The following is a 23,896-nucleotide window of genomic DNA, read 5'->3' on the forward strand; positions in this document are numbered from 1 at the left end:
GTTATTCTTGAATTTTCTCTTTGCTCAACTCGAAATTCTACTCGACTGGAACTTGAATTACATTGATTTGCTGGTTGCAGTTTAAAGCAGTTGGTCCAACTGGGATTTTTTCATCGGAAGGAAATTAATATTCTGAAGCTGAAGTTTTACTGTGTAAACAGAGAAGAGAGAAAATGAAAAAAATTACGTGTTTAAGCTTGAAATTCAGATCAGATTGAGGGAAGAAATGTTAATAATGTTCGAAATTTGATAAATGAGAAGAAAAATGCGAATATAGAGCGGAAAATTTTACGTTTAGATAGACATTTTCCATTTTCTTAGTTACGAGGTTTTGAAATGGCAAAAAATTTAATGAAAAATGAAGGTAATGAAATTGCTGGTGAAATGTCTGGGAGGAGGGTGTGTCTCTCTTTTCTTCTTCTCTTCGTATTGCGAAAATTTCGTTGAAAATTTTGTTCTTGTTTTTTCAACGAAAAAATTATTTTTCGACCGATGTACATAGGAATGAGGATAAAGTATCAATCAATCAATTTTTTATCATCATTCGGTCTAATTGATGTTTCCAGCGCTAGTGAAAGTTCTGTGACTGATGATGATAATGATGAATATTGCCCTTGCGAAATTACTTCTACGTTGAATTAATTTTCTCAGTTCGAAGAACTATGATTTTTTTCAGAGACAACGAAATTCCAATATTGAAAAAAAATGTGAATATTCGGAAAAGCTTCATCCAATTTACAAATGTGTTTGTTCAGGAAATTGTTCAACTCTGGGCAGAAAAAAATTATGAAAGGATTTTGTAAACAAACTATAGAATAACGGAGTTGGAAATTTTCTCGTGTTAAAATTTAAAAACATTCTCAGAAACAGGTTTCCAAGAAAATTTGAACAAAATGATGAAATTATTTCGTTCGTTTGATGCCGAGTGGAAAAGTTTCGATTGAATAATTGAAAAAAACATGAAAATTGCGGAGAAAGGAGAAGGGGGAAGGCTGTCTGCATTATCTCGAATTTCATGTAGAAAGGAACGATGGGGAGAGATAACTCTTGAAATGCTTCTAAAGTGAGAAAAATTGTATTTAGAAGACGTGGACCGATGTATCGAACGAGATATTCCACCTGTAAAAGAATCGATTACACTGAATGACGAGGTGTGAATGTGAATTGAATACCTGAACGATCTTTGCAACGTCATCGGAATAAGAAAATCCTGTTTTCAAACTCGTAATTCGATTATGTTAAATGAAATGAAGCTGGAAAACCTATACCGAATTAATTGGTAGATGATAAAATAAAGACTCGATGTTCTTCGAAACCGTATCGTTAAATTTTTCGCTCAAGTTTCTTTATCTCGACTGAGTCTAAATAGTGTAGAGATGAACTATAATCTGCGTCAAAGGCCAAAAATAATCCGGTATTTTATCTACTGATATGTGTAATAATTCGTGTATTTCGTTCGAATTTATCATCTAGAGATAAAGTTTGAAAATTTATAGCTATACATTGTGCAGGTCTGGGATATGTAGATTGTCGAGTCACTTCGTATTTGAATACCGATTCCCGTATTCGACAATATTTTTATACAGATGTAACAATTTCAGTTTTCTTCTCGTTTGAAAACGTACTGTTTTACAATCAATTTCGCACTGACCAGTCATGGTCAGTCCAGGGAACTAGAATTTCTTTGAACTAAATTTACAAAGATACGAAAAATTTCCTACTCAATACCAGCAAATAGTGAATCTTGATTTTGAAATTTTTTTCTGCGAGTCATGAGTTGAAAGATAGGGAAATATACTGAAATTTGCTCTTCTGCTAATTAATGATAGTGGAAAAATCATCGATTATCATCTGTTTTCAAATTCGACGAATGTAAACTTTTCATCTAAATTTTTCTGTGTTATTGGTATTTTGAGTGCTCAATGTGCTGCAAAAGTTATCGATGCTTTTTTTTCAGTCACTCGAGCGTCATTTGGCCTTTTTTTTTGCATTCTTTGTGGAATTACTGAAATTAAGAAAAAAATCAAATGCCTGAATTGTAATTTCAAATTATCGTGAAAAAAATTGAAATACTTTTCAAAGTATTCCCAGTATTTTTAACTTGAAAGTTTCTAGTTATCGTTTTTTTTTTTTTGAAAACAGTGCATGAATTATTAGAAATTTCAAAATATCTTGACATTTAATAGCGAAGTTACACAAAAGAAAAATGAAAAAAGGTGAACGCGATAATTTTATCACACGAATGACGAAACGTCTTCGTCGTCAGTAAAATACCAGTAATTCGTTGTTTACGTAATAATATGTACGTAAGAAACATGCCATGTTTATTATTTTTTCTTTCTTTTGTGTGTAATTTACCTTTTGAATGTTTTCAATTTTTAACCATCATTCATACTAAACATCCAACTTGACAAATTGAAAATTCATCGACTAAAGTTATCGATGCTAGAATTTATTTTTTGGCCCTTTCTGACGAATTTGAAATTTTTGAAAGAAATTGAAATCTCTTTGGAGGCTCCGGCGTGACCTAAAACTTGTGGTTTTCGAGGTGGGGTTGGGGGAGGGGCAGTTGAAATGAGTATGTATTTATTATTCACGCTGGTTCATTTTTTTTCATGTTTTTAAAAATTTGACGAATGGCCATGAACAGAGTTTTTTGTTTTTTTTTTCTATTTTCAAAAATTCAATGTAAAAATGAACTTCCACTTCTGGAATAAATTTTGATTACGAAAGTTTTAGGACGTGCCCTTTCGATCTAGCTTGGTTTCGTTTTAATGAGAATTTGACGAATTGCCACGATAACAGTTTTTTGGTTTTTCTAAATTTTCAAAAACTCTCCAAAAATAAACCTCAGCATCTAAAATTCTGATGGAGGGGGGGGGGTGTTTGAGAACGTGCCCTTTCAATCTAGCTCTAGCTTGATTTCTTTCCTTCAAACCGGAGTGTCCCAGTTCAAAAAATTCACTCGTAAGCTGTGAGTACCTTTTTGATTTTAGAAATCATTTTTTTTTTCATTTTATATCTTATGTGTTGTATGTACTTAGTAGCATTTTCTAATTTGCTAGTTGTTGATAAAATGTGATTGAAGGTTGAAATTGAAAATGAAAATACATAAGAGGTACTGAGAAGTGGAGCGGGGGGTGCATGAAAAAGGTCATTCAAAAACGAAAAAAGCACAAAAAATTGAAGTCAAATCTGAAAAAATCCCAAAGTGAAAAAAAATCTGAAATCTCATACCTATTTAGCTACTGATGGCATTTCAAAATTTTTGTTCAACTGTTGCCTGATTTCATTTTATTCTTGTTTTCATTTCATTAACTTTTTGAAATAGAAAATCACGACATTTTTTTGCCCGTTTTACAGTTCATTTAGTTTTTCATTTTTAATTAATTTTCAAGTTACTCTGGCATAAAAATTCAATTTTGCCTATATTCATTTTAAAAGGAGAAGAGCTGAAAATGTTGGGTAAAATATGTTTCATTTTTTCATTATCATGTAAGTAAAAAAATTGATGACCGAGAGAATTTTATTAGAAATAGATCGAAAATTGATATAACTGTCAAAAGATGTACTGTAAAATTAAAAATACTGGTGTATCTTTAAAATCTAAAGATTACTTTTTTAATCAAAATTTTGATTTTTGTATGCATTGAAAAAAATTTAGTAAGGTCAGTGAACTGTTTTCGTCGAATTTATCTTGTTGATGAATTATGATTTAATGATTAATTTTTAAAGCATTCGAAATCAAGAAGTAAAAGTACTATCTGTGGTATATGCTCCAACAATTTTTAAAAAAAAATTATCTAGATTTTTATATCTCGATTCAGAGCACTTTCTATTAGAATACTTTACCAATTTTTTTACTGGAGTATTAAACCAAAATATAGGTATATAGGTACATATTTGAAACTCCTCTCCCTTCCTTTCGTCATTTGAGGTTGATGAAGAGTGGGAGAAAAAACTTTGGAAAATCATTTTTTCTCGTTTTTTTGAACTTTCCATGTCTGAAATTAGAAAACTTCAACAGTAAACAGAAACGTCAATTTTAAATATTTTTTCGATCTGTTTGGACCATTGGAAAAAGGAAGGAAAGGGCTGTTCATATCATTCATAAAACGAAATTTGGAACTTATGGTCTGCTTTCGCTGGCCGCGTCACATTTACTCCTACACAATATTTTCGATTTGTGGTGGAATATTAAAATACTTTCACGGTGTTCTGTTTGACTACACATGAGTCTGCGTGGGTGCAGCATTGCGTAGCATTCCAATACAAGGAGAATAAAATTGGTACTTGGTAGTTGGTGTACTTTATTGTATTCTGGACTAACGAGGGCCACCTTAGGTGTGCATATTTTAGTCACATTTTAATCCAAATTCCAGGAGAAAATGTTGGTGGATTGATTTAGACACGAGAACCGCATAGATACCTATCGAGTCAGGTCGTTGATTACCTATCGACGTTGCTAAGTTGAAAGTTTTGATTTCGGTCGACAATAATGTGGGTATTTTTAAGCACGTGCCACGCTATCGGATTACGTTCATTTGGTAATGTTACTTTCGTTTATTTTTCAACCCCTAGGGATGAGGGGGCGGCTGTCGGCTCGAGGTATCGGAGACGAGCAGAGGGCAGCCGGTAGACGTGCGCAGTTACAAAAATTAACATCGTGTTGCGTAACATGACGTGGGTACAAGTAAACGACGTGGGTGGTGGTTGACGAGAGGGTGGTAAAAGATGAGAAAGTGGTAGTTCGTCAAGCTTATTCGGGCGAAATTTCAAGTAGCTTTTGACGTAGTCCAAAGATAGGTAGGTATCCTATTTTGACGTCGTCGTGCAAATGACCGGCTTCTTTTATGACGCATGTTTGACGCTTGACGCCCGACTCGGTAGTGGATCTTTTCGAAATTAGCTCAGACGTGGACGTATAAGCTGTACCTTGCTGGATAATTTTTCAATTCTATATATCATATAGGTAGCTATAGGTCGATCGTGTAAGTGGCACAGCCCCGAATACATACAATATTGAAGCGAAATCGCGCATCATAGATGAAAAGAGAACGCAGCACGGTGATTTTTTTTCTCAATGAAATGAAAAAATACTCGTCGAAGTGTTTTTTTTTTATTTTTATTTTCCTACGTCGTATATACGCTTTAATACGTTTCGATTCGGGGTATACAGCGGGAGCAGAAAGCAGGGACAGAAGAAAAACAATATACATCGTGAGAAAAATACCCGTGCCATTATTCTCTATATCTTGTATGGTGTGCTCGAGCCGGCGTATATTTTTTTACTCTTTTTCTCTCGCTTCACTCTGACGGTGTCTCTTTCTATGGATGGTGTTTTTTCACGTTACTTTTTACCTAAAAACACGTGTAATTGCCTATACACGCGTGTACGAGAATTTTATGGAACTCGTCGAACGTGAAGAAATTCCTGTCTCGTGTCCCAGATGTGTCCTTTTTTCATTGATATAGCCCTTCATATGACAGGATTTTCTCCGATCGTCGATGTCAATCGAATTTCAGACTAGAAGTTTTCTTTTTTGTTTTCGTATATTGTACATTTTTTTGTTTTCCAATTCTACCTACACTTACTACATACGAGTAGAGTCTTGAAAGAAAAAAGAATCACGTAACAGGGTGTTGATCTGACTGGGAGAACTCACCAGAGGGTTGATGGCATTGGTTCGTTCGGATTAAGCAGCGTTCTACCGTAAATTATGGGTTTATTTTTAGAAGCGTCTACTTTCTTCTCTTTTTTCGGTTTCATTTTTAAAATAATGACGAGCTAAAAGGATTATTACGGGCAGGATTGCTGCTTCGGCTCGATTCTGCATCGTGTTGAGTCTAATTTAGCACCTGGTCGGGTGTATGTATTTTAACACGAGGGTTCGCGCTGCCGGAGAAATATCGCCTTAATTAATTCCATACGACGACGTGATGCTGCTGATGGTGGTTTATAATAATATTGTATTGAAAGAGTTATGGCTCTCTTTAAGGTTGCAGGGGTTTTGGGAGTTTGAAGGAATGTTGGCAGAGATGAATTAAGGTGCGATTGGAGGGAAATGAAGATGTGAAAATTACTTACGATAAATCTTGAATTTTTTTGCTCGAAAATTGAATTTGAAAAAAATTTTGTACTGGGGTGTAGAAATTGTCTTAGCTTGAATTTGGTATTTTCATATTTATTTTTGGTTGGGAAAAAACTAGCTGCTAATTCTACCTTCTCTGACAACTCTTGTTGTTTGCTTCCGGTCATCATTTTTTTGATAGGGTAAGTATTGGAGATTAAAATTTTGCTCTGTGGTTCGAAAAAAATGTTTGGATGCATGCTTTGAAAATTGATCAAAGGCTTGTTGAAACATATTAAAAGTGTCTTCGTTAATTTTTTCTTATCGAGTTGTCATGATTAGCCTTTTCGCGCCGAATATTGGTTTTGCATCCCACCGCCAATTTTTTTACATTAAATCGTTCCTTGGGCATCTCTAAGCAACATAAGTTTGTTACAGATTTTTTCCTCAACTCACACTCAAGATATTGAGGTGGGAACACATATGTCCCAGCAGTGGACTTTGAAAATTTGTCCCGGGACAGCATATGTCCCAGCAGTGCTTAAAATTTGCAAAAATTGCTGGGACAAGTGGGACAATACCAATAATATCATCCCAGTATGCAAAAAGTCATGTGAAAAATTTGTGTTTTGGATGCAAATGAGAAAAAATTTCAAAAAAACACTTTTGCTAATAAAATCTTAAAATTTCAAAAAATTGACATTTTTATGAAATTTTACCAAAATTGAGACATTAATTTCCTTTGACAGAGAATTTCTCTGTGAGTAATGCATCAAATTCGATGAAATTTGGACATAATATGCAGAAAAACATTCCTGACAGACTGAAATCATCCTTTTTTCGATTTCTTGAAAAAATAACACCCAAAACAGCTCAAAAATATCAAAAAATTATTGAATAAAACTTATTTATGTTTTTGTTTTTGAATTTGCTCCCTCAAAAATAAATCAAAATAAATTTTTTTTATACCAAAATGTAGCTTATTTTATCTATTTTCAAATATAAATTCGTTGCCGGGCACAATCACTCCCTGTGTTTGCAATAAATTTTTAATTACTACCAACTGGTTGCTCAGATTTCACATTTTTACTAAAAAACACGTTTTTGCGGAAAAAATAATTCACAGTGTTGCTATAACACGAGCGAAAAAATTGGGAGTGGTCTCAATCGATTCCTGACACTTTACTCTACTGATGGGACCCAGTACGCGGGAAAAATGTGTCCCAGAAGTTCCCAGCAGATTTGTTCAAAGTTGCTGGGACATATGCTGTCCCAGCCTGAGCCGGCGCGAAAGGGTTAGTATTTATTCAAGCAAAAATTGAGAGCTTTACATTCAGTTCTTAGGGCGTGATCGACATATCATGTTTTTTGAAAATCAAGATTCACTCTATGCAGAAAATAATGGTGCTCATGGACTACGAGTGTATTCTCAATTTTTAAAAATTCGCAGAAATCAAAAAAATCAACTTCAGCAGTTCAAAACTTGATTCTTTGGTTTGAATGGCATGCTCTTTCAGTGAAACAAATTTCAGATCAAGCTGACAATGAGTTGATGAGTTGTAAAATTTCAAACGAGAAATCCCATAAGCTGAAATAATTTTTGGTCAAAATATCGATTAGGGTTCATTGTTTAGGACCTAATGGAATAAAATGACTTTTATTCCACATTTCAGCGATTTATGCTATTTCACACAATTATTTATGTGTTCTTAAAAATATACCAACTTTTAAAAATTGAGTGAAATTAAGTACATCTTGCGCTATTTGTGTCAGGGATGCTAACCTTAATGAAAAAAAATTTTGGTTACGGTTAAAGGTTACATTTTTTTTCCATGTTGATTTTTTCGGTTAATTTGGGTTATGGTTACGGTTTTTTTATGGAGTCAAATTTTTAAAACTTGGAATTTTCAAGGCTATTATATGAAAAATCACCAAAAAGTCTCACTTTTCTGTAAAAAATTTCTTTTCTAAAAAGTTTCACTTTTTTGCTGAAAATCAAGTCAAAAATGTTGCTCTTTTACACAAGGTTTCAATTTTTTCCCCAAAAAAAGTTTAAAAAATTTTCAAATTAGCTCTGTGTTATGCTTAAATTCATAAATTGTTGAAATCTCGCTTTTCTGCCGGTAATCACTAAACACTCTCACTCTTAATGTCAAAATTTCCACAAAAGTCTTGATTTATTGCCATCAAGCTGCAAAATCATCTCACTTTTTAGATAAAAATGTGAAAAAATCTTTTTTCTTGCCAAGTAAAGTAATTGACAAAATTGAGAGAAACTTTGAAAAATTGCTCAAAATATTGTTGAAATGAAATTGAAACAACCAAAATCTGTTGAAATATCTCGAAACATAAAAAAAAAACAGATCATTGATAATCGTTGCAAATTAATCTACCCATTTTGCAAACCTGCACAAAATGTACAAAAAAGACATCAAAATTGGCGTGAAAATCGCCAATGATTACTTCAAAGTTACAAAATTCAAGTAAAATTGATCAAATCTTTGCTCAAAAGTCAGAACTGTTAAAATTTGTGAAAATGAATAAAATTTTAAACAAAAGCAAAACACTCTAACTGCTCTACAAAAACCAGAAGGTGAAAAAAACGAAAAAAAAATTTGTAATTATAACCGTTAGTGATGATACGTAGAACTTTGTTTTGGAATGTTTCTTATTTTTTGATGTTTGTATTTGAGGTACCAATCCAAACGACGCGAGAATAAATAATTATTGAATGCAATAGTGTTAAGTACAGTATTCTTCCACTGTGAATGCTGAACTTGATTTACAGTTGATCAGTTGATGAGTGGATATAGAAGACGAAGTCTGTTGTAGGCCGAAGTCAACTTTGTATTGATATGCTTGGTGAAGTTCAATTTTGCGTTCAAAAGGACTCCTAAATATCTTATAACATCTTCTTTCCAGTTTCCAATTAAGAGTTGTATTCTGTACAGATAGGGTTTGCTGTGTTTGAATTTTCTTGAGTGTGAATATTTTAGCTTCAGTTTTATCAGCATTTAGTTTCAGCTTCCATTTTTCATACCAATGACAACATTTGATTATTGATGATTATTTATTAGAATAAAATGAAATCCAGAGTCAAAAACGTTGCATTTTGAGTATAACTGCAGTAGCAGGGTGTCTAACAGGTACTGCAGGTACTGCAAGTACTGTAAAGTACTGCAATTTGTCTGAAAAGTACTGTATTTTTTCTCAAAATCATTGATTTAAATTTTTTAAAAAACCTCAAAATGAATTAATTGGTGAAAATTAAAAGAAAATGTTCATTTTGTACCTCAAAATATCAGATGCCAACAAATACATATAATTTTATCTACAAATTCCAACTGGTTCAAAAATATAATTTTTTTCTGGGGGGGGGGGTCGGTGTAAGCTGGATAAAAAAATATATAAGGTAATGCAAAAGGTACTGTAAAAGTACTGCATTTCTTCGGAGAAATTTTATTAGACACCCTGAGTAGAAACGAAGTGAACCCCTGACTTCTCTAGCAAATTATTATGTGTGCAGTTTTTTCTATCTACTTGGCGAAAAAATTGAAAAGAGTAGAATCGAGTGACCATTGGGAACAATGAGTGATAATGTGTGTACATATACAGGCTTGCTACAGCTTATACAGGCCCGTTTCTGGAAGTGACATCGACTATCCGAGACCCGACGCGACGTTCCGAGGCCCGTTAGCGGGTCTCGGAACGTTTTCCTATTAAAAACTATATTTTCATAATGTACACACTTCAGGGATGCTATAGACAAATTTTTGTCTGGGACTCACAAAGTAGGTATCATACCTACAGTATATACAGCTTACCTTACTTCACCCCACACAGAAACTTCATACTCGCGTCATTCCTGTATAAATCACTCCTTGGAGATCGCACCAACGGCTCTAGACCAGGCTTGATAGCCGCTAGCAAGGCGCATGCGCGAACGAATTTACCAGGCACTCTTTAAAATTTTTCCAAGTGTCAAAGACGCGGGCCTCGGATCGTCAGTACGATGTACCGGGTCTCGGATAGTAAGCAAGTTCCATATATATATAGAAACGAAGAATTTTTTCCTACCTATTCATCCTTGACTGGGCGTGCGCGTGAAAAAAGTGGGCTAATGCGAAGGAATTCACATTCAGCTGTTGAATATGTGGTGTGCATGTTTTTCTGTGCGATACACGAGGCAGAATATCGCACAGAAAGACGCCACTGACTGATGAAAGAAAGAGAGCTATGTGAAGATTAGATGATGGTGAAGCAGAGTGAAAAAAAACGCAGAATAGGTAAGGTACGGGTGCGTTAGAATGCGTGTAGTGTAGTACATAGTAAAAAGAATGGAATTCTGATACTTTAAGACACTCACACATAATGAAAAAGATGAAAAAAAGAATCATTAGGAGGGGTACTTCATTGAGACTGTAGTATGATAGAAATAGAAGGGTGAGGTGGAGCTCACAGTAGCATATTCGCGCGTGTAGAAAGACTTTTTTTTAATGCTTTTGGCTTATGTAGAATTGTATGTACATACGTAGGTACGTACATTTACATAGTACGCGACGAACGAAGTACCTAGTTGAGTGGAATAACTTCAATTCAATGACTCGCTGTTTGTAAAGTCGAAAGAGAATAAAAAGCAGGATGGATATCTGCGAGATACCCCCGAGTGCAAATGCCATTACGAAGATGCTAAGTGAAGGGGAATAAGAGTGAAATAGATTATTGATTCTGTATGTATTATACTCGTATCTTCGATTAAAGGTGTATAACCTATTCTGAATAGAAGTTCAAGTGGTCTATTTCTATTCTATGTGGCAAAAGCTCTATACTCGGTCCTGCGGATGATTTGCTTTCGTATTTCAACTTTTTGCCGGAGTATCGTCTCGTTTTCTCATTCAACGAACGAATTAATGATCGAATAAATAATTATATCGTTGTGTGTTCGAAGAAATAATTCGTATCAATGCAAAAATACCCCGTTTTATATATCGTGGTGTAAGTCGTAGGGAACGAATGAGCGAGGGTGATAAAATATGTACATAAGAATTGGAAAGATAAAAAGGCCTGAAATAATTCGTGTTTGTTGACGTGGAAAATCGAGATGTATTTTCTTTGAAAAGGTTCGGTCGAACTGAATTTTCGTACGTGGTCGTATCAATGTTGAGGATATATTTGCTAAAATGCAGTGAAAATTTTAGACTTTTTCTGAAAAAAAAATTCAAAACCACTCGCTTAATTTTCATCCTAGGGGCGTCGGTTGTCAAACTTAAAAATAAATATGAGACTGAATTTGACAGATGTAGTTCAACTATGTATGAAATTATCAGTTAATGTGGCATCGATGCTCTTGATACACCCGATTGGCCTCTGGAATGATGAGTTGACAAGCAAAGAAAATGTGGAATAAGAGGTCAAAGATCATCGCTGGGTTTTGGGGGATGGAGTAAATTGACCCTTGGCTCAGATCTTGGAATATCTTGGTAGAATTTGGTTCTTATGATCTAAAAACTCCGTGGGAGAATTTTTGATCGTCTAAATTATCCTCTCTCTAGGAGTTTGAAAATTGATTTTTCGTAATTTTTAACCAAACTTTTTGAAATGTGGAGGGATGTCGGACTCCTCAAAGGTCATTTATCGTATTTAAAAAACAAAATTAATTAAGAAACTGAAGCACTTCTTTGCGTTGAAATATGCGTTTTAAGATTTTAAAGATCGTTCTTTTCCATAATCTTCCTTAGTTATGGGAATGTAAAAATGGATTAAAAGATTCAGGTACGTGTTACGAAAAAGATGTACTTGTACCATAATATGGCTCAATTTTTGTATGTATTCCATTAATTTATAAATCGCCTTCAAAAATGCCAAAAAAAATTTTTTCATGGTTTTTGACATCTGAACCTGTTGAATTTGACTGAAAATTTCTCTCCTTTGAAAATGTACGCTTTTAGAGAGTCATTTTCCTTGCATTTCACCAATAATTTTTGCACGAATTTGTTCATTTCGTCCACACGTAAAAACTAAGTACATAGATATTTTCCCTAAAAGTACATTATTGGAGAAGAAATACATATTTCGATCAGAATTTACGAATTTGAAGAGTGGGGCCCAAATTAGATTTGTCGAAATATCGCGTCCCAACATCGTAAAATTAATCCCATTAAACATAAACAGGGTGGCAGGTCTCTAAAACCGTGTAGAAGTCTGGGAAATATTTAAGAATTTTGTAACTTTGACTTCAAAATCAGGTAATTTCATGCTACATATAATAATTCTGTAAAAATTCAACGAACAGATTCTACTGTTTTTTTGAGGGTGGGGGGCAAAGAAGTTCGCTTCTGACAGCTCCCATCTTGATGAGTCTGGTTTGGATTTCAATTTTTTTTATTATTTAAAAAAAATGTTCACTTTCAGTTTGAACTCTTGTTTTTGAATTTTTCGTAATTCCATAAATGACTGAATATCAGATGTGGCATTAATAAAAAATGGACAAAATACTCCCCCTCATCAAAGCTCTTATATTCATATGCAAGTTTTTTCACAATTTTGTTGCTCCCAATATTGCTAAATCAGTTACTTTTGCTGAAAAATTGCATTTTTTATGCTAACTTGAAAATTTGTATAACTCGAGCAGTAGGGGGGATAACTCTGTCTTCATGTAGCTCTATTTGAAAGGAAGGAAGTGACTGTATGGGAGGAGGTGTGCCCCAAAAATATTCGAAAATTACTAAAATTCACTCAATTCAAGAATCTTTGGTTCGAAATTCATCTAAATATGTGCCTGTCCCTGTGTACTCTGATTTGGAGCAAGAAATAATCGGATTGAGCTGAGGAAGAGAATTCAATACCTCTAAATTTTTTAACATTTTTGGGATACTAATGGAGGAAAATTAGCATCATATTTCAAAAATAAAAACATTTTTGGCCACCCAAGCTTTTATGATGAAAAATTGTCAAGGGTGGTCCCCTGAATAATCCCTGAGAATTACCACCCCACAGACCCCTTGCTAATTTTTTATGGGGGGGTTCAACCCCCCCATAAAAAAATTAGCAAGGGGTCTGTGGGGTGGTAATTCTCAGGGATTATTCAGGGGACCACCCTTGACAATTTTTCATCATAAAAGCTTGGGTGGCCAAAAATGTTTTTATTTTTTCTTATTTGCCTCCATTATACCCACAGTAATTTTTTTGAGCTGATAAAATCAACTAGATAACAAACTGTTTGATAATGTGTGAAATACTGAATTTTTTCATTTTGGTTTGTTTTAAACGGCCCCTCACCCTCCCTTTCAACTCACTCTGTATTCCAACTCTTCATCTTTGTACTGGTTTCAGATGATTTATCTATTTCAATTTTTTGCCAAAAATTGTCAAATCGGGCAAATTTTTGTATTTTTTTAAAATACAAATTTTCAACATTTTCTGAGTAGTTGGACCTCCTCCCCCACCCAGATCCCCTTCCGTTTTGCCACGAGAGTGTGGTACCTTACATTCGATTGGAGCACTTTTTTCGATGTTCTAATTTAAATTATTCTTGAAATGAAACGATTTTGTCAATCCAAACTGTCTAGATTAGAACCTCCACACCCCCCTCCTCCTCTACATACTGCTATTCGTGCAATCTGTGGAATTTCCGTGATTAATTGATGACATTTGCCTTTGACGACGTATGAAGAAATTTAACCCTTTGGTTATTATAGAGTCGAGTTGATCGTTTCTCTGAAAAACTAGACACTCACAAGACTTCGGATAAGATCCGATATTATTTATTTTTATACTCTTATCCGTTTGAACCTTCGAACACTTGGAAAGCCAGTCAAGATGCGACATTTTTTCCCCAATTCTACTCCTTATAAAGTGCTTCGAAATTGTGATCAATACACGACGACGACAAAACGATGTAATACTACATATAAGAAAACTTGAGAAAAACCGCGCAGCATAGTAATGTGTCGGATTAGAAATTTATGGTTGATAGGAAGGGTGTGGGGTGTATTCGCGTTCCAGAGATGAGAAATGAACCCATTTTTTAAAGCGAATTTCGCCACTCTGGCCAGTCTCGTACTTATAATGACGACCACGAGCATTGCTAAAGGGACAGGGAAGGGGGAATACGAACGACGCAGCAGCGATAAAGCTAAGTACACGAAGTTCATTTACCTTGGTGTTGTGTTCATTGGGTAAAGTTATAGAGGGAGATACTCGTACACGACATCGACATCGTAATGCGTCGTGTCAACGTTCTGCGTTTCGACGTCGTCGTTGTCGTCGTCGAGAGAGTAAGGAAGGCTACCTATCTAATTGCTGAGCTGTGAGCACGATGATGAGCGGCGAGTTACAGATTAGAATGGGTATTGGGTTTTCAAAAGGGGACTTTGAGACGCAGCGAGCCGAACGCTGAGTTAGCGATTGTGTAGCATCAGACGACATGACCGTAGAAGCTTTAATGTATAGTAGCGTATACTAATGGCAGCTGTTGTTTTGCAGAGACGGCCTCAAACCAATTCTCGTGTAAACAACGCGAGAGCCGCCATCAGCCGAGTTATTAGGAAAAAAATACCGAAAAAAAACGCACACATAGCTTAACTATAGGACGCGACAAATTACCGCGTGTACTACACGACGATATAGAAATAATTTTGCACACGATAGATACTAGCCGGTACAATGACGCCACCGAATGATGTAGATTATAGAGAAGGTCGTCAGAATCACGCAGGTGGTGATCATTCAACCGCGGAATACAACGGATATGCATACAACAACGCCGGCAGGTGAGTTCAACTTCTTACTCTGTGTTTCTCACTCTCTCTCATTGTGTCGTATACGCAGACGTAGTAAGTCTACGTACTTATGCAGTGTATACGACGCATGCGCCTGAGCGCCGCTCAATAATGCGTGGCAGGGTCGCCGCCGCCATCCAGCGATGGCCAATAGCAGCGGCATTGCGCGGCTCGGCGTGCTGACGGCGTGTTTTTTTTGAAAAAACACGCCGCCACACTTTTTTGCCCTCAGCGAACACCTACGAATCCTACGAGACGATTGATTTTGAACTCGAGTTGAGTCGAGTCGAGCCGAACAACCGGCGTAATGTGAAAATTACCTCATTGTTATCAGCGAAAGAGTTAATGAACCGTCGTATAGATGAATTTTTTCTCTCCTTGGCCACCGTCCGTTCGGCGTCCACGGACTCGGAGAGAAAGAGAGCTGGTTTTTATATAGCTTACGTTGGCAGTTAGTGGTGAAAATTTTTCGCTTGCGCAGGTTTCCAAACTGGTTCAGAATGGTTTGGCGACTCGACTTGGCACTTGGCGATGCATCTGGCGTAATTCTAATTAAAAATGGAAAATGGAGATTGCGCGGATGTGGACGCTGAACGATGGGCTCCTCCTTCCCTGTATTCAGAGTCGAGTGTTAATTGATAGCAATAGCGATTGTAATAAGCGTTAAGAAGGGAAACGATGATACGTGAGACCATTTTTTTTTTTTTTATGAATAAGAGGAGTTGTTTTGCTGAATGAATGGTGTTTGGTGGGTTGTAGGTACACGAGTTATGATCGTAATGCAGCAGGATTGGTGATGGCGAGGGGATTGCACATTTATTTTAATGAATCGTGATTAAAAATGGATGTGATTGTTTGCTGAGAGGCGAAACGAAGGGGAGGGAGAGGTGAGTAATGTATCGTATTGAAGTAGGGATGGGGATATGTGTGGTGATTAGAGGTGGTGTGGTAGTTGTGATTTTGACGTACATACGTATTTCGTTGGTGGTTTTTGAAAATATGAAGTGAATGAATCGAGAATAAAAGTTTGTGCGATGATGAGCCAGACTTTAGCAAGCTGTATCCAATTTTTTGGAAAGTCATAGCAATCCAGCTACTTGAGAGTGAAAGCAAGAGATATATTATGCGAAAAATGATTAGAAAATTGATTTGTTTTCAATATTGAAGAGAGGTCAAATAGGATCAGGAAGGTCAAAATCCCCGAGGGCCTTGTCTATGAAACCTGTCCATTCTAGGTCCCAAATTTGGATCTTCCAGATCAATAGGAGGAGGGGGCTTTGTATAAAATTCATTGAAACGAAGTACAGGGTAATTCAAAAAAGACTGTACAACTTCAAACGCGCGTTGTAAAACAACAGTGCATTTTAGCGCTGATCTCTTGGCAGCACTGAATTCCTTGAAGAATTTCGTTTTTAAAACACTCCCCACAAAGTCATTTCAGTATACACGTTCGGCTGCCAGAACAATTTTTGTACCTAAAAAAAGGCACATTTTTACGCAAAAGTTCATTTTTATCATGTCACAACTTTTGAAAATCGAAAGCTTGGGTATTGGGCAAGAAAGTTTTATGAAAAAGTTCAACTGGCCGCGTGGAAAGAAGCCAGAGAGACCCAAAATAAACACCCTCTCCATAAAATTTAACAAAAAATGAATTTTGGTAACGTGCTTGATAATCAGTTCAGTGCGGTGAAGTTGAACTGAAAAAAACTCGTGCACAACTTGCACGATTTGAAATTTGTGAGAAAACAAAGGAATATCTGAGATTGTCTGCGCAGCGCAGCATTCTATGAATAAATTCATTTCCAAAACATTCCCCAATCTGCTCTGTACAAATACATAATGCTGAAAAAAAGTCAAATAAGGTTGGAAGGGTGAAACCTGCCTAATTCGATGAGGTGAGGATGACCTAGAATGCAAAAATTTGAATTAGCTGTAATTTTTTACAAAAAAAACTGGCTGAAATGTTCGAATATCGTGACCCAGATGTGAATCATATAGTCTAGACCTTTAATTTGCAGTTTATGAGAAAGAAGTATTCCCGGATAAAATCAGTGAAATGCCTCTATCCTCGGATTTTTGAAATTTTGATGAAACATTGTTTAGTACCTTTTGAAAAAATGTTGTAGCCAAAAAATTCCCCCTTCCTTTTCTCACAATGGTGAAAAAACATTTATTTTTTGGAAAAAATCATGTTTTAGTGAATTTTGAATATAAAATTTTGAATTCACCCAAAATATATGGAGGAGAGCTTACTGTAGCAACGTGATTTTTTTCAAAATTTTTTAGACCACGAGGGGGGGGGAGATGCTGACAAAAGAAAATTTAGAACCACCGTATCTGCAAACTTAATTCTGGTACCAAAAATTTCTTTCTTTCAAAAATATATTTACATGTGTACTATGACAGGTATTTTTAAAAAATTCTTCCTCCATGGTGGGCCATCTTCAAAAACTCAGAAAACTCTAAAATGTGTTTTTTGTGTCATGGCAACACCAAAAAAAAAAAGCGATACTGCCAGTGATATCATTCTGTAATTTTTCATGCGAGTCTTCAAAAACAATGGAAACCTACCAACTTCTTGAAACCCCAATTTTGGGGCCATAGACACTCCCTCTCGCCATTTTGCAGGGGCGAAAGAAGATTGACAATATGGGTATCGTAGTCGTATGAACCGAACTCACTGAACACGAATATTAAGTTATTTGTAATTGGACCCTCCTAAGGGTCACATGGGGGGGGGGTGTCCAAAGATTGAGTAAAGAACCGATTTGACCTTTTTATTTGATTTTTTGTTTCTTTTCTTTACCACCTCTTTCATCAGATCATTGGACGTTGAATGCAGATTGTTTTGATGAGTCATTTAAACTTCAAGGAAACCAATGGCACGTGAAATTTGCTCGTATTTATGTCATGTGTTCCGCGATTATTTTCTCATGTAATTATTGGATGTTTCGCAAAGTAATTGACTGCGATCCGGAAATTCTTCAGACAATTATTATTGCTGCTGCCAAGGAACATGTGCTCTAAATCTGAAAAACTTTTAATCTGTGTAGCCTTTCGGTAACATTCTCTGAAGTTTTTCTCAGAAGTAACATGGTTTCATTGAATTATGTAGTTTGGTTTCTAACCAGAAATAAAATACAAGGGTAGGGGGTTGCTTTTGTGATTTTATTGGACATCTTTTGATGAAAGGTGCGATGTTCAGGAAATTCATTTTCAAAAATGAAACATTTAAGTATTACAACAGATGATTGAAGGTCACCAATTCATCATTTTTATCCATTTAATTCGAGCACAGATGAAAACTTTTTTTTTCTGTTCGAGTAAGTATTATGGTTTTATGACGAGATGTAGGTACATTCTTATCGACTTTTTCCTTCTGCAGTCGAAATGAACTAGTATCGCGAATTAAATGATAAAAGAAAAGACACAAAGGGGAAAAATACGCGACTGTGTGTCTTTCGAACGTATAGAGTAGACCAAAGGGCGTGCGATAACAAGCAGCTAAACATTTATCCAAAAAGCAATAACAAACGTCATTATGGTTATATACGTGGAATTAGGACGAGAATGAAGTATTAGAAAGAGTATAAAGAAGAAAAGGGATGTTTTTGACCGACATGCTTGGTCACTTTTGAACAAAAGCAAAGAAAAAGAGAACAGGCTCCCTCGCAATTGTTCGTGGGCATGGTTTCCATTTACTCGAATTATATTTTTTCAGCCGCTTAGGCACTTTAGAAGAATTGTGTTTTATTGTGGTTTGAAATAATGGATGTTGGAATTTCCTTGTTTGCATGTTGCCAAGTTGTATTTAATTTTCTTAAAATATACCTGAGAATGATGGTGAAATTAGTGAATCGAGTTTCGATCTGCAAGATGATCATTTTTTAAAATTTGGGATGTTGTTGGAATTTTTTTTTTAAAAAATGGACCATTTTTGAAAGAAGGGAGGTGTGAATATTTTTCTGGATTTAAAATGGGTCAGATTGGTTTGTGAAAACAGATTTTTATTTCAGTGATATTGTGTTGTGTTTAAATTTTATCCGTCGTCTTATGAAGGACAGTATGCTCGAGACGACCTTTGAAAAAGGGCAGTAGAAAGGTAGTCTGCATCCAAAATGTAAATATTAGAAGACACAAGTCCCAGGTTTATTACCTCTACAGGTATAATTGGGAACAAGACGCCTTAGAATTCAAGATGAGTTTCCTCAGGGTGTGATTTTTTTCCAACTGATCTATCACATATTCGCTATAGTATCAAGGTACATACATTACGTAAGTACATATAACAAAAAAAAAAAAAAAAGGTATCCGAAGGCCTTGATCATGCCGGCCAAGTAGTTGCGAATCCAAATATACCTTCTTGCGGTAGACGATACACACGAGTTGTAGGTAGTTAGATACCATAGACATAGAAGACAATATACAAGGGGGATGTACCATGTGCCAAACTGGATACTGTGCTGGAGAAAAAAAAAACTGTGGCGTGATATGTGAAGGTTGAATTCGCACTAGGAGACGAGGACACGATTTGTACTCGTATATCGTGTAATACGTGAAGTCTGATTCATAGAAACCCCGCACTCGTGGTCGCCATGTTTGCTTTTGCCGCCACTGCCACAAACGCTGATTAATGGAGTAGATTTGTATTAAAAACGAAATGAAATGTGTGTAGAGTAGAATCTCAGGTACCTTAGTATGTAGTAGAGTTATAAAGTTACTACCTGTACCTGTACTGCTCGTATTGTGAGTTCTGTTGTTGATGCATACGAAGTAATCCTTCTGAACGAGAAAGAGGGTGTGGTGAAGCATTTCCAGGTATTTTACTTGGTACAATAAGGCGTAGTTGACTATTGACCACTGTCTTGATCATAAAATTGTGTTTTTTTGAATGGCTTTTAAATGACCATCAAATGGTCTTCGCAGGGAGAAGGTTGTTTAAAGTTGATTCAAAATTATCTGTTCTCAAAAATCAACTTCCAGCTTCCAAGAATTCGAATACCTATGTCTTGGAAATTCATGAAACGGAAAAAATAATTTTGAAAATCAAAATGTTTTGAATGAGAATTTGGATTTTTTCTAATTCTTTTTTTAAAAACTTTTACATCGTTTGCACCGACTTTCGTGTGATCTTGATGAATGTTTGTTTTACTTATTCTAATATTTAAAAAAAAATTTCCAATTTTTGAGAAATTATGATGTTTTTACTCAATTTTTGAGCTGATTTGGTTTTTATCAGGTTTTACTCAATTTTTAATCGAGAAACCGTCAACAAATTCATTTTTTACTGAACACCAAAAAATCTCAGAGGGTGTTGAATTTTTGAAAATTGCCCAAAAATTGCATAAAAAGACGAAAAAAATTACATGATCAGTCACTAATCCGGTCCTATGTAGTTTTTGGTCAAATTCAAATTTCAACAACTTTGAGGGGTCTAATTTTGATACAAGTTTGGTAAAATAGCCTAGCTGAGGGGGGCGGGAGGCTTTTTCAAGAACGTGATTGAACAGCTGTAATTTTGAAAACATTAATTTTTGGTTCCAAATTCTTCAAAAAATTCCGCAAAATCTTGAGAAGTACGAATTCAGGAAGCAAAATCATCCAACTACCTTAAGTTGCTGCTGGCCATTCGTACTTTTCGACTTTTTCTATATTTTTTTTTTAATATTTTCGCTTCCAAAAATGCTATTTTCATGGATATACGGCGGCGTTTTCTGAAGCTCTTTGAATGGTTGAAATCGGTTTTCATGCCTTTTGAAATCTATGAGTATCAAATCTCTAGCTTCACCAACTCGATCAGTTTTCTTCCATCGAATATGATTAATTTGATTAAAACTCCCATTTTATTTTTAACAAAATGTAAAAATTAAATTTTTTGAAATGAATTTTGAGAGCTTAACCTCTGTGTAATTGATCATATATTTACGTACCTATTTTTATTGATCTGTGCTTTATATTTTTTGCATCTTCTGAGAAATCGGAATTTGAGTCAAATTGCTCTCTTTATTCTTTCTCTTTTCGATGCTGAGCTTGGACTTTCAAACTTTTTTGTGAAATGTACAAATGTAATCAGTATTTCACCTTATAATTTTTTGCTGAAATATTCAAAAGTATGGAAAATTATTGTTTGAAAATTTAGTTCGACGAAATCGTTTTTTCAAGCTTTTTCTTGTGGTCTTAGATTGGAAGTTGGTCTTCCCAAAACTGCAATCAAACTGAAATATTCTCGTAAGCTAACATTATTTCAAAATTAAACCAAAATGAAATACTTTCTCTTTCCCTCATTTTCTGTAATGATTCTTGAAAAATTTCATGAGATGATTAGAAGAACTTGCTGTTATTATGCTCCTGATTTTCTGATAATACGCATTTTTAATGAAAAGAAGAATTGGGTTTATGTTGCTGTGGTTTCGAATCAATTTATAATTTTCAACTTTGAATTTATGACTTTGCTAAAATATCAATAAATCACAAAATTTATGAAAAATCGGATGTTTTGGAATTGTTATTGTCGAATGAATACGGGTTTGGTGTTAGTTAATTTAAAAGTTATTTCAAGTCATTGCGTATTTCGAAGGATTCTGAGAATCTAAATCTTCATTTTAATATACGTAAATTATCGGGAACAAAGTTATTCGTCGGTCTGTTTTCTTCTAAACCTAATCTGAAAAGGTCAATGAACCCAATCAAATTGCTGAGCGCCGCGTTTATCCAACTTGAGGGTCTATTTGGGCGAACGAACGCGCACATTGGATCTTGAGGCATTACATGAATTATTTTTGGCTGATTAGGTGAAAGGGCAGAAATGTGGTAGGTCTGGAAACGCGTTTTTTATCTTGTTCGATGAAAAGCATTTACCTTGCGTAGAGTTATTGCTGTCATAATCGTCGACTTATGAGTGAACGTGCGAAATTACATGTGTGAAACTTCCATAGTCACAACTGCAGTCATACACATGACGACTAACTCTACATGTGTACGTTCTATCTTGTTATCTGCGAAATATATTAATGTTTGCTTGTTTATGCGTTAAATTACATGTGTGCGTTTTTTATCACGCTATGTTGGGCACGAAGAGGGTGGGAAACAGAACATTACCATCGGACGGTAATCAAACGACGACGTATAACAAATTGTTGCTTCGAACTGCGTCAAACGACGCGACCCAACGACGCTATTTCAGGTCGATTATGTGTGTATTTTTTTCCTACCATTATTCGATTATGCTTCGTCATCATCTCATTTGAATTGGAAAAAAAAATTTCCGGGATGTGTGCCGTGTGCGGCGGTGGCGGAGACCAGAGAGGCAGGCAGTTGTTTAAATACGTATCTAGGGTAACGATATGTACTCGGTGTGTGTATTTATGTGTCATTTTTTTCACCAATAATAATAACAGTAGCAGTAGGTTGTGAAATTGATGAAATTTTTATTAAAGTGATGGACAGTGACATTAATGGCAAAGGAGAGTTGGAGTGTGTGCGAAGCCAAAAAAGTCCGTGGTTTTTTCTATCCTCGGATTTAGGCGGGTGAAGAGAGGAGATAAGATGTTAATTTGATCTGAAGCCAGATGCGATGGCACGCGAGGAGACATCGGTGAATGATGCTCGTAGACGTAGCACATTGTGTCTGATGAATGGATGGGCAGCTGCGAGATTTGGTTATAAATAATGGGGTACGAAGTGGAAATGAAAACGTGAAACGAGCATGCTGTCTGTAGGAGCAAATGGGCAGTGAAAACAAAACAGTTTCGAATAAGTTTTTGATTGTGGAAATGAGTAGTAGGGTAAGGAAAATTTGATGAATTTTGAGATGATTATTTGGAGGAAGCTGCGAATTATCGCGAGAATATTGTGATTGTTGACAAATGAAATACTTTTTTTAAAACATTTTTTGAGCTTTCAGCCATTTTTTGGATGATTAAATTGAATTTCATCTTTTGGACTACCTGTACTCGCTCATTTTTCGCAGCGCTCATTTGCCCCTTCAACTGAGGTTCATCCAACGTGTGTTATTCAACAGAGAAATGAAACAATCGGAGGCAAGTAGAGGTAAACGACACGGCGCATCTTTCAACAGGCTCTCGAGTATGCAGCCCATGGTGTGAAGGTCTAATAGATATCTGCGTATCTGGCATATCTGCGAAATAAATACTAGGTATACATGTAAAGTATGTAGCTTCTCTGTGTTTGGTTATGGTTGTGAAGAGGAAGAGGAAGAGGCGAGGCGAGACGAAGCGACGCGACGCGGCGGTATTTTTCTGCATAGAGGTCAATGTTTCCTTGTCCTTTTCATCGCATATTTTTAATACTTCTTGACCGATACGACGATAAAGATGGGAGGAGGATGCGGTGTCTGGAAACACGTTGTTGTTGTTGATGTTATTAGAGTAAAGACTTCGTAAGAGATTCTCCTCCTTCTCCTCCTCCTCCTCCTCCTCCTCCTCCTCCTCCTCTTGGCACACGCTCTGTATACGGTGTGTGGATTGTAGATTGTGGATTCTTCTCTTCCTCTTTCTCGCTCTCTTTCGGTCTTTCAACCATAAACGGTGTTGGTTTATCCATTTTTTTTTCATTTTTGAAGAACTTTGGCGTTTCGAGTGGCTATGATGAGTGTTATCGCTTACGATTAGTCGGTTCCGGTTTTGATAGTGATGGGTCGAGTTCGACGTTGTGTCGTGCTAAGAATTTCATATATTCGTTCATACCATACACGGTTCAGATTATCAGTACCTACATGATGTGTACAATGTACATGGATCAGGCAGGTGTGGGGGGGGGATCCAAAAATGACAGAATGTAATAGAGAAAAAGTAAGTTAAGTGCACCTAATAAGGCCCACTTCTTGGAAATTGCATTAGAAAATAAGAACTTCTGATAATAACGGTAAGGTTTTTGCAGACAGTCAAGAAACTAAGTATGTTCTATGCAGTTTTCAAGTTCATAATTGCATGGTTAAGCAATGTTGCCAACTTGAGATTTTTACCAACAAAAAATCAACTATAGACTTTTTCTTAATTCCCAACTTATTGATTACATTTTTTTGCA

The 23,896-nt window shown here is 35.7% G+C and overlaps 1 protein-coding gene across 6 annotated transcripts in view; it reads left to right on the forward strand.

Annotated features, from left to right (window-relative positions):
• The window catches only part of Imp (IGF-II mRNA-binding protein), an 83,168-nt gene that overhangs the window by 35,825 nt on the left and 23,447 nt on the right, over positions 1–23,896 (forward strand). For 3 of the 6 annotated variants that reach the window (XM_065364133.1, XM_065364134.1, XM_065364132.1), the window contains one exon: positions 14,556–14,842. The exons of the other annotated variants lie outside the window; for them this stretch is intronic. In XM_065364133.1, coding sequence (XP_065220205.1) covers positions 14,736–14,842 — 107 coding nt within the window. In that variant the 5' untranslated portion in view covers positions 14,556–14,735. The remainder of the gene's footprint in view (positions 1–14,555; positions 14,843–23,896) is intronic. 6 annotated transcript variants of the gene reach the window in all.

This window comes from Planococcus citri, chromosome 4 (assembly GCF_950023065.1).
Source record: "Planococcus citri chromosome 4, ihPlaCitr1.1, whole genome shotgun sequence".
Taxonomy (NCBI): domain Eukaryota; kingdom Metazoa; phylum Arthropoda; class Insecta; order Hemiptera; family Pseudococcidae; genus Planococcus; species Planococcus citri.